Source organism: Caloenas nicobarica, chromosome 1 (genome assembly GCF_036013445.1).
Source record: "Caloenas nicobarica isolate bCalNic1 chromosome 1, bCalNic1.hap1, whole genome shotgun sequence".
Taxonomy (NCBI): domain Eukaryota; kingdom Metazoa; phylum Chordata; class Aves; order Columbiformes; family Columbidae; genus Caloenas; species Caloenas nicobarica.
The window spans coordinates 170,326,662-170,338,990 of NC_088245.1; the positions used below are offsets into that span (position 1 = coordinate 170,326,662).

General features: G+C 42.7%; 1 protein-coding gene across 2 annotated transcripts in view; it reads right to left on the reverse strand.

Moving 5' to 3' along the window:
• Positions 1–8,986, reverse strand: part of SLAIN1 (SLAIN motif family member 1) — a 52,838-nt gene extending 43,852 nt beyond the window's left edge. For both annotated transcript variants that reach the window (XM_065655234.1, XM_065655225.1), the window contains exons 1-2: positions 8,499–8,986; positions 5,115–5,254 (exon numbers count right to left, since the gene is read on the reverse strand). In XM_065655234.1, coding sequence (XP_065511306.1) covers positions 5,115–5,254; positions 8,499–8,986 — 628 coding nt within the window. The remainder of the gene's footprint in view (positions 1–5,114; positions 5,255–8,498) is intronic.
• Between the last annotated feature and the right edge of the window lie 3,343 nt (positions 8,987–12,329).

Genomic DNA, 12,329 nt, shown 5'->3' on the forward strand with positions numbered 1-12,329 from the left:
AAAGCTAATAGGAAATAACTCTGGTGCATGTATATGTGTGCTCCAAGCACTAAGCTTGTACTGCAGCAGAAGACAGCTGTGCACCCCATCCTCTGAGATGTCCTGTTCCCCAAAAGGTGCTCAGGTGCTGACAGGAGTTACAGCTGCTCACCATCTTTTCTTATTTTTATTAATATCAGAAAAACGAACCAAATCAGTTGTGCCACTTCTTTCATTCCTTCTAGAGCGTTAGATATTTTATTATTTATGATGGAAACAATTCAATCACCTGCAAGCTTCAGCATGTTATCATTTGCTACCCCAAAAGAATTTTACATAAAACTTTAATCTCCATTACATATGAAAAATAAGGATGAGAAAGCTGTATTTTATCTTATTAATCCAGTCCTGAGTGGCACAACATATGCCTCTGATGCATCAATGGACAGCAAATAAACTTCAACCTATTTCAGAGTAATAAAAAAATCTCACCTTGCACCAGTGTGGATTCAGCTCAAGCATAAAAAACAAAAGCTTTCATCCATGTACAGTATTTTCTACTACAGCATAGTAGTTCCCTATGACAGCAATTCTTCACAGTTGAAGAAGCGTATTTTATATCTTAATGACTCCAAACTAAAAGACTGCACTATGAACCCTTGGGAAGTGGAAGAGAATTAGAAGAATGGGACAGAACCTCACCTCATTCTGTGTAAGCAACAAGTTGCACATCCAGGTAAAACCTTCTGTCTGGGGCATTACCAGCCTTAAGATTTTTTTTTTTTTTCAGGTAAAAAAATATAGTACGGTCAAATTAAATCTTTTTTTTCCCCCCCCACTAGTTTTTCCTTCAGAGCATGTTGTATGTTTGGACATCAAAATTAATTGACATGTGACACTGGGATTCAGCACAATAAAGGCTAAAATATTACTAATGAGATTCTTGAGGTTTGTGAAATTATAAACAATTGGAGAGAAACTATGATCAGTCTGTTTCACAACACACATTATCATCCACAGATGACATAACATTCATCCTAAACACATTTCTCATTTTAAGAAACAAAGGAGAGTTTAATCTTAAAACTACAAATCACTGCAGCCAACTGCAATGACTACATACAGACTTCTGTTGCTTACTCTTTTTAAGCATCTGAAGCAGCATTTCTGAATAAAGACTCATCTAAGCCAAACTCTGAATCTAGCCAATATTTCATATTCTCCATGAAAGAGGAGTTTTCGGTCTGGAAGGCTGAAGCGGATGAGACATGCTTTGAAGCCCTGCATAAAAGCTGAGCTCCTACAGACTGGCTCCTTGTTAAGCCTCTTAACTCCTCAGTTTATCCACCCGCCTGCTCCAGACCATTTTACAGGAGTGAAGCTATACAGAGCATCTTCAGCCAGCGTGTCAATCAACACCATCCCATCGATTTCAGAAGGGTTATACCCATCTGCACCAGCGAGCAAGCTTACACATCACATCTCTGCTCACTGGGCTGCACACTGACATGTCCCAACATCTCCAGGTACTACCACGAAAATACAGAAGCAGCTCCATCACACCACTAAGACTGTCATGTGGCTTTGTTGGTTTGAACGAATCTAACAAAGTAAAATAGCCAGTAAGATTAAAAAAACAAAGGGAGAAGGAACCGACTCTATGACAGATACAGAACTGCTGTAAACAAAATGAAGCAGAAAGGTTTCAAACAAAAGATGACTAAACAAGAGCAAAAAGAAAGAAGTGATCCAGGTCGGGCCACAAAGGGGAAAAAACATACAAACCAACCAACCCGCACAAACAAATATTACCTCAACACTAGAACTGCTCATGGAAAACAGGAACAATTCCAAAACCTCATAGGACGTTACATTTAACTTTCATCCTCCTTAAAGCTAGCATGCTTAATCCACAGAAATAGGGCTTGTAATAAGCCTAGCTCATTATAAACTAGATATAAGCTTTACCTACTTTGTGGCAGACCAGAGGAATGTTGAGAAGATTTTCCAACTTCTCACAGCGCTTCACAGAACCACCAGCTTTGGGCAACCACCAGTGGCTTATATCCTTAAAGATTTATGCCAAGATGAAATCTTACTTCCACCATGAAATAGTTAAAGCAGACATTTTCACCAGAAAAGAAACAGGTTTGTGCGCACAACAAGGTGAAAAGTAAACTAGCATTCCTCGAGTGACTCTCCAGCCTGAAAGACCAAGTAGTCATTGTATTATTTCGCTGCCTAGGATTGCTTTGGCAGAAGCCTCTCACAAAACCATGAGCCCTGTTAAGAGCTATCCTAATGCTGGCATATTTCAGGCATCAAAGGAATGCTATTATGAAAATCGGGATAAAATGTAATAAGGAAAACTTACATGAGCAGGAATAAATGAGCACTGATGTAGAAATCTTAAGAGAACGGGAATTAGTTAAAAGTCAGAAAAACAGCCTGGCAAAATTTTACTCCTTTTGGCTCATAGCCCTTCTCTCTGTGTGCACTTATTCAGATATGCTGACTGTGCAGACAAAAATCAATTTTTACTGCTTTTTATTTGTATGAGCGCTATAGTGCCTAAAGAGATACGAGAATCTAAACTGGATTAATTTTTGGCTGGTGTACCATCGTAAAAATTACTAAGTGAATTCTATCTATAAGCAGTTTTAGAAATCTCAGTTTGGCACATTATAAGAATTTTTAAATGTTTAGTCAAAAAACATTTAACTACATCAGTGTTACCATTGACTCAGTGCAAACATAAAAGGCACGACCAGATTTCAAAATTCCTCTAAAATGCCCTTTCAAAGCATATGGCTAAAGGGTGAAAATGCTGTTCAACTTACAAGTACAAGGTTTGAAGCTTTAGTACCAGAAAAGAATGCCATTCTTACTGAGTCACTTTCAAAATCAGAATAAAATCATGTGTATGTCTTCATACATATATACTTACTGATAGAGTAGACTGCAAAAGAAATCCTAAGAAAGTCAGATTACAGAAAGTTTCTTGTATTTTAAAACAGAATTATTAGATTCTTACAAAAAAACCCACACATCTGGTTTCAAAACTGAGAAATAAATAAATATTGTGAAACTAATTTCTACAAAGTCAGGGTAAGACATGACATCTGCTTATTACATATTATTTGTAAAGATATAGGAGATTAAAAGGAAATCTTTAGAAATACGAGAGTTAATCAAGTCTAACTGAATAATTATTTAAAACAATTTTAGCACAGAATTGCTGCAGTAGAAACATGAGTCCCACGAGTCCATTCCCTCCTTGAACACACTGCTCCTATAATGGGTTTTGTATGTGGCATATAATTTCTCAGAAACTTTCTATAGAACCCAAGAAATTCATGAACTCATCACCACATGTAGAACATATGGACCAAAGCAACTCATTGTCAGCATAACTCTGTGGCATATGTTACTTGCTGTGACTTCTGCACAGAAAGAGACTGAACTGATAACCATAGAGTGACTTAATTGGAAACACTAAATTTGCCTTTCTAATGTCTTTATTGCCTATTACATTTAAATAATACCTTGAAAGGTAAAAATAGGTCACACGCTCCTCCGCCTTCTTTCTACACTCACATTATGGACTTGATTCAGTTGCCCATACCTAGATGCACTGGCCCATCTGAGAGGCCCTTGGGAGGCCAAGGTATCATCAGAGGAACAGCGGATAAGGCACGGGACCTGTGTCCATCCTGAGTGGAAGCTGGACATCAGCCAGGGTAACCGAGGCCACCTCAAAAGGCACGAGATGCTTGTGTGGGGTAATCTAAATGGAGCTTCATCCCAGACTGGGATGCCCTACACCAGACATACCTTCAGGTGACCAGATTGGAGATGAGTGCCAAGCTCCCATTATCATCAGCAGTCTCGGAGAGCTACTGACTTCATCCTAAGGCCAACACATACACCTCATCACCTGAGGAGCTCCCCAGGTTCCTCTGACTGTGTGGTCAAAACTCCCATTGAGTGCCAAGCATGGACACTCAGCTCACACTACAGGCACCTGAACTCAGGTGTCAGAATTGTGAGCCAAATTCCACCCCAAAGCTAGATGGAATGATTCCAAACATAGGAACCTTAGTTTGGTCCACCTAGCTTTAGGCAAATGAGCTCAACTGAATATTGCTAAGACAATAACCACGGTAAGATCTTCTATAAGTGCAAAGAGACAGATGCCCTCAGAGACTGATTGAGTTAAATGCCTGATTTTGGATAAGACTAATCCACAGCTACCTATATCCTCCAAAGCATACAGGAACATGCTCAGTCTGTCTTAATGATGGCTGTAGACAGCTTATACAAGCGTATGCTCATAACGTCATCATCTTTATTTCCTTCTCTTGTCGTCTTCCTATATTGTTCATTTGCTGCTTCTCTCCTAGCAAGTTATGAACCTTGAGATAACATCCTACCTTAATCACTTTCTTCAACAACACTTAGTACAATCTTAATGGGACCCTAGATGGCAAAAAAGTAAAAATAATGCTGGCTGATAATTACTCAGAACAAAAATTCAGCACACCCAGATATAACTCTACAAGTTCCTTGCCACCAAACAGCAATCAGCCTGATCCCAGTACTTGAGACTACTGAGAGCCCAACAAAGGAGTGCTAGCAGTCAAGTTACAGCTCTTCTTGGTCTGTCCTATAATTAGCAAAGTCCTGATACCACGTTAGATGGGGACAAATAAGTCTTTAAAAATTTATAGCACCATGATAATTTTGGCTTTCAAAAAAAAAAAAAACAAGCAAAAAACCAAACCAACGAAAACACTGTCTTTCAAATCTCAATAGAGGTACCAATAGTAAAGCTAGCATCAAAGCTTTCTTGCCAAGAGGTCCGCTATTTTAAGCAATGCATGAAAACTGCCAGGTTTAAAAAACAAAAGTTATGCTGGGGAAGAAAGGGATAACAAAAAAGCAGAACACTTTAAAAAATGCATGATCAGAAAAAAAAAAATCAAACAATTGTTAGCATTTATGTGGTAGAGGAAGATGCATACATAGGAAAAAAATGCATGTCTGCCATTTGTAAAGCTTGCTAAATTCTGAAAAACAACAAACACGAGCTGCCAGACCAAAAGTAAGTACAGAAATTCAAATAATAGGATTACCTTGTTCCAATCTAAAGCACAGGGAACGTTTTGCAGCCTCTATCTCAGGACTCGGATTATCCAGCACACGCCTGCACCACTGCAGAGGACTCAGTGATTTCTCTTGAGGAGTGAGAGTCTTGGTAGGCAAGACGTACAACCTTAACCAAAACACACACAAATATCAGGAAGATATGCAATACTTAAAAGTTTATTTCTATATTCTCAATTTCCTGCCCACTAGAAATTTAGAACAGTGCAAAGCCTTGCAATATGATATTCTAATAACAAAAGGTATTCCAAAGTAGAAGAGTTTACATTAGTTTTCTTCTTCCCGCCTCAGAAAAGTACGTGGCAAAATATGAACTCTACAGGTCTGGCACATAAAAACAAAGTTCAAGTACATTTCTCATAAAAAGCTTCCATCTCATCATTACCACTATCTGAATTTCAGCACTCCCCAAAGTTCAAGTGCATTAAGTGCTGTACACACACCAAAGCTGCTGTTGGTTTTCCCCTTTATATTTACCTGTACTAGAGATTAGATTATTTCAGCATTTGTTTTTACATGTAAATCACAATTTCATTGTTATCTATTTCACTCATTGCCTATAACAATTTAATCAGCTTGTGAGATTGCTGATCATAATTCATTTTTCATACAGTATCTTCTCCCAGATGAACCAAATGTCATACAAGTCAGATTTGTAAAGATTAGACAACATTTGCTGGGAAACAATGAAGATCCAATTTAGATATTCAATTCCAGCAGAGGGGAAAAAAAAAAAGCAAGAAAAGCTAGTGTATGTGTTATTCTCAGACAACAGTAAGCAACTGATCAGATGGTCAAGCACATAAGGAAGCCAGGTATCAAAGCTGATTTCATGGGAAAATTCTTAAAGCTGGGATCTGTGTTGCTGCTGTTGCCCTTGCAGATTAGTGGATACAAGCAGATGCCGGTTCACCTGGGAAGGCACAGATCTCCCAGGAAGGGAACTATTTTTGGCCACCGGAGATGGCTCGCAGCTCCCTGACCTGACCACTTCTGATGGATGGGGCTGCAGGCAGCCACAGGCAGATTCTCAGGCACCAGCAAAACGCTCCACGGGCTGCAAAGGAATCTGGAGCACACACAGGGGGTGTAAAAGGCAAGACCAAAAAAAAAAAAAAAAAAAAAAAAAATCAAACTTAAAAAAAAAAAAAGGATTGAGCTCCTCAGGGGACTGGGTAACAGCCTCTCACCTTCAAGGTGTTGACTCACCAGCTACCCAAGTCCCCTGAGAGGAGTGGTATCCCAATGTCTGCTCCATGCTTCTTATTACCCCCATGAAGCCAATCAGCACTCTCTATCCAGCTCACAAGGAGTAAATATCCTTGTGGCGACTGCCGTCTCTCATGGCAATCCCAGCAGACATCAACTATTGAATTTCTCTGAGGAGGGGACTCATTTCCCCTGACTTCCTGTGGTGCCTGGCTACATATTTTAAAAAAATGATACTGAGAAAAACCAAAAGGAAAAAAAAAAAAAGGAAAATCTTTCAGCTTTCCTGCTAACCTGCAGAACTGCTTCAAAAGCTGAACATCTGACTGACCATTCTCAGTGATCAGACGTTTGTGTAAAAAGCTGAACAGCAAAAAGAGGTTTGACTTGTCTGCGATGATGCTAATTCTACTTTTTTTGTAACTGCAGATAAAGAAAAAAAAAGCAAACGTATTTAAGGTCTAAAATTACTAATGAACAACTAAGATAGGGGCTGGTCTTCGACTTTCCAGATAGCAGTCTGCTTTAAAGACTGACATTACAAAAAAGCCCCAAGCAGCTGGCATCACACAGCTGACCCTTCATGGACAAGGATGGAGATTCAGCCTTGAACCAAAGACATTCAACAGCTAAAACAACTAACTCTTTGTGGAATAAATTTGTTAGTAAATCCCTGTCATTAAATTCTTCCTGTAGACACATACGTGTGTGACATGAAATTAAGTTTTGGCCCCCAAGAAGCATTTAAGATTGCTTCCAGGGAGTAAATCAAACAGGAAACTATACTGAGGCACTTAAAAAAATGCTGACTTTGTATTGCCCCGAAATATAAACAAGGAAAACATTTTGTTTAACAGGATGGGATCAAACAAATTCGATATTCCTTAATGCGATGGATAGTTAGGGGTTAAGATCAAGGTAAAATTTGATTCAGGTCAGTATCGACAACCCCAGAACAGCCCCTCGCAGACTAGTGCTACACATAATGAAACAACACTGGCAAAGATTTCCATACAATTTCTTGATGATTCTCAAAGGAAATGTTGAAAAACTGCAGCATGGTATTATTTATACCATGAAGCACACACAACCAGCATTTACTAAATATTTATTATATTTATGTCATTTTTTAAATCCTTTCTCTGTTACCAAAATAAGGATGTTTAATTGCACCTCAGCTGCATTATACTGTATTTTATCCTCAGCTGACGTAAACTTCAGCTCGATTAAAAAAAACAACATAAAAAACTACATTGAAGCTTTGACAGATATTTAAATCAGTTATTTAAATATAGATACTACATATTCTATTACTGACACTTTAAAACAACTAAGCATCAATTACGTTTAACATGGTTACACAGCTAATGATTCACACAGTATTCCAGCAGTGTTTGGATAGTCCCTACGATGTTCTTCCATGTTGATGAGACAAGTTTTGAGGCACCAGGTTCACTAATTTATATTTTCGGTCTATAATTTCCACTTCTATCTCTTTCTAAGTGAGCGTAATCATTCCTCTAGGTCGATTTTATTTTCTGCTTTATTCAATTTGCTAGCACCCAGCCGTGCCTTTCGGAGATACATGGGCGCTTAAGATACACAACCAACCATTTAGATCAATGTCTAAAAGACAAAAGCCTTCCCAAATCCCTGAAGATGGGAGACAATTGGGCAGAGATTTTAGGATGGGGAGGCAGCGCTACTTAGAGAAAGGCTTTCCCGGAACAATTCCGCTATTTTTAATTCCTTATGTAAACAGGAGGCTGAAACTAGGCTGAGACCTGAAATTAAAGAGAGACGATCTTCCTCAAAGGGGAAAACGAGCACGAATCCCCCGCCGAGAGGGGTAAAGCCCCCACCTGAGCCCCAACCCGGACACGGCCCCCTTTGGTCGGTGGGGTTAACCGCACTGATGCCAGGTTTTAGAAAAAAAGAAAAAAAAAAAGCTGATTTAAGTTTAAGCAGAACGAGATCAAGTGGATTTGGGGGCTAATGCTAATCAGAGCCTGCAGAGCATCAGCGGGGTGAGCGCTGCGGGAGGCGGCGGCCGCCGCCAGCCCCACCGGGAACCGGGGGGAGAAGGACACCTGGGGCGGGGGGCGCAGCCGGGGCAGGGCAGGGCAGGGCCGAGCCGCACGTACCATGTATCCTCGTCCTGTCCGCAGCAGCCGTCCTCCAGCTCCAGCACCGCCACCTCGTCCAGCACCGTGGCGGCCGCCCCCGGACCGCCGCCTCCGCCGGCTTCTTGTCCCCCGCCGCCGGCCGCCGGCGGGCCGGGCGAGGGCTTGAAATAGGCGAGGGGCTCCGGCGGGCCCAGCGCGGCGGCGCACAGCAGGGCGGGCACCGGGCTGGGCATGCACGGCGCGGCCCCGCAGCCCGCCACGGAGGGCGGGCTGGCGGGGCGCACCGCGCCGCTGGCCGGCGGCGGGGCCAGCAGCAGGTGCGGGCTGGGCGGGCCGGCGGCTACCGCGGCGGCGGCGGCGCGGCTCCGGAGCTGCTCGTTCTGCTTCTCCAGCTTCCGCACCAGCTCCTGCAGCTTCTTCACCTCCAGCTCGGCGCTGACGGAGGGGCCGGCGCCGCTCCCTTTCACCTCCGCCATCATCGCCGGTTTCAGCAAGGCAGCCTCCATCCTGCCTGCCGACCCGCCGCCGCCGCTCTCCCCGGCACCTGCTCCGCCGCGCCGCCGGAGGGCAGCGCCCGGGAGGCGGGAGCGCTGGGGAGCGCTGCTCGCCGCGCTGGGGCCCCGGCCCGGCCCTGCGCTGCGCTGCCCGCCCCCGCTCCGCCGCCGCGCTCAGCGTCTCCCGTCAGCGGCGGCGAGGACGCGGGTGAGATCCCCTCCCACTCCGGCAGCCGGAGCGCCGCGCACACGCAGACGGCGGCAACAAAGAGCCGCCCGGCTCTCCCGCCATCCGCCCGGGGGAAGGGGCGGCGGGGGCCGCCTCGGAGGGGATCTCCGCGGGTACCCCCGGGGGCGGCGGGGCCCCCTCAGCGCGGGTCTTTAAACAAAGGCGGCTGCCCCGCACCCCACCCGCGGGTTGGATCTGGCCCAGGACGCCGCTCCCCTCGTGAGCCGTGTAATTAGAGCTTGGTGGTGTCAGGGTTGTAATTATGCAGATTGAAAGTGTGATGCGAATGGAAATCACAAATAGAGGCTTTGTTGGGCTCGAAGGGAACGAATTCAGCCAAAAGCAGGCGCTTGTGGGTTTGAAACGTGCTGATTCTAGGAGTTTTGATTCACCGCGAAGGAAAGCGACGTATTTTTGAAGATGCATTGCTGGTGAAGTGAGAAGACTGAACCAAGCATAGCGGAAAACTGCGTAACTACGTAATTCTTTATGTCTAGGAGAAACCCAGAGATGAAAGATGCCCTCATATTGAAATTATTTCCTTTAACACAGTCCAGATACATAGATTGGTTTTTAATAGTCAGGTCTTTGCTTGAGAGACAGATGAATAACATTCGCTCATGGTGGGGTTTTTAGATTGTCCTTCATTGACCATTAGTGAAAGAAGCCATTGCTCACCTCTCTTCCTCTCACCTGGCAGGTGAGCAGAGATTTCATAGTGCCCAAGGCAGCTCGGCCATCACACGGCCCTGGGCAGGTTCATTTCCCCCAGCTACAATTACAGGGGACAACCTCCTGTGTTATGACCTGAAGTCTCCTAAAGTTCTGATATGAAATAGGGAACAAATCTCCAGGAAGTGTGTGAGTTACTCAGCCACCCACTAATAACAGCTATCAGTTGGTCGCTACCAAGTTCTTGAGCATCAGCTTTGGGCAGAGTAGTAGCAATAACAGCCACCGGTGCCATCACGTTGCTTCGTCGCCGTCTCAGGTTTCTTTGTGTAAGGAGAGGCAGACACTAATTCTCTGTTCAGGGCATAAGCCAACTTTGAAATCATCCAGCCTGTCACGGTTTTCCCTCTTTTGTTTATAGTCTGGAAACTTCCTTCTGCACATGGGTAGGACAATGACATTATTGTTTGACAGTCTTTTAAGCGCTCTTACAGTGCAAATAATAACAACTGGTGCTACAAGAATGGCTGGAAAGGAAGACACATCACAGCACAAAGCATTGACTTCCAGATAACATAACTTTTAACACTGAAGAGAATAAACGTAGCCCCCAGTGTACTAGATTGCAACCAGATAGTGCTTAATCCAAAACTTTTGTTTGGTCTCCTCTGTCTCTTTGGAAGAAAGAAGAGGAAAAACGCTGAGAGTGTAAAAACTGTCTGGCCCCAATTCTGCCACGTGTCATCAGAGCAAGTAACATAATCCAGTTTTCACTGCTACAGAAAGCTGTAATCTTTATTTCTATAAGTAAAAAAATAATTCAGTTTCTATATGTTTAGCCCTGGGCAAAAGGCATAAATCTCACATGGTTATCACTAATAATGGTAGTAGCTTTAATTCTTAGAAATGTGTATCCTAATGCAGTAAGATTGTAAACTGATAAAAAAGCTAATTAGCAGCATATGCAATATTGAGTTTATTAGACATCAGTAATATATAATGAAAAAAAGCCAAGAAGAAGTTTATGATTGTGTCAGTGCTGGCTGATGCAATAAGGCAGAAGAAATGCTCAAAAGAGATTCAAAATGGAGGAATTACTTTTTCTCTTTGAACCAGGCAAGCAAAGTTATTCAGTGGATTAAATTTAAAAAAAAAAAACAACAAACCAAAACCAAACCAACAAAACAAACAAACAAACAAAAAACCACAACAAAACAACAAACAACCAGGAAACAGGTATCTGATTTTTTCAGTTGCCAGAACAGGAACATGACACTGTGGTCAGGATATTTCATCAATAAAAAAACCTAATGCAGACACCGGTTTGGAAATACATCAGGAGCCATGTTTGGAGACACACTACAGCACATAGCATCATGGCACGGGATTTTAATAGTCACCATGGAAATGCTTGTCCTCAGTTATGAGTAAAAGCATTTGCAAATTTTCAACTGCCTTCTACTCTTTGTGGTGCCCACGCAAACATTGCATGCAGACACTTGTTTGGGCTGAGCTCCTGAGGAAAAAAAGCTTTGGATTGAGCATAGTGCCTTAGCATGGGTACAAGAGCTTTTTCCATACAATTCAGATCAATTGGTCACAGCCAGGATCAGGCTCATTACATCTCATCCCAAAAATAACAGTCCAGAAAGTCGGCTCTTCCTTGGGTGGTACTGCTTTGAGCCTGATTGCCATCCAGCAGGATGGTAGAAAACAGCTTAAACTCCTGTGTAGACTCATCTAGGTGTTCCCGCTCCGGCAGGGGGATTGGACTAGATGATCTTTTGAGGTCCCTTCCAATCCCTGACATTCTGTGACTCTGTGATTCTGTGAAACTTGTGCATATTCAGCCACCATGCTCACAGTCGGCGTGAGAGACCTTTTTCCAGGCATTTCCTGGATGGCTTGATCTAGTAAATGGTAAAAAACCATTTCACTTTGTTGCATTCATTGCTGTTTTAAAGGTCCATGTAATTGCACTAACAATGTAGCTTCACCTAGAGATGCTGCCAGATACAATGTATGTTCTCGAGCACACTATGGTCTTCATGCTGGCCTGCTAGTCTTCTGCGAAGATGGTTTGAACATCTTAGTCATTAAAATATTTGACCTAATTTTTTTTAAGCACAAATTATTCTCCTTCCAATATTGATATTAGTAATAAATTGTTAATGAGCTCTGTTCAGTATACCAACACTAGCTGAGGAATAAGATCAACCCAGAAATTCATAAGTTCTTTACAAACCACAATGAAGACTTCATGGTTCCATTCCTTTTTTTTTCTTAAGTCGATGATAAAATGCATTTAATACCAACCCCAAACATCCTAACATGCCCATGAAACCTGTTATCGCTGGACCTGAGAAATTATACGCCCTAAATCAGCAGAGATCTACTATAGGATGCTACTTATATGGTATCCTGTAGTAGAAATTTCTACATTAGTAGAGTTAC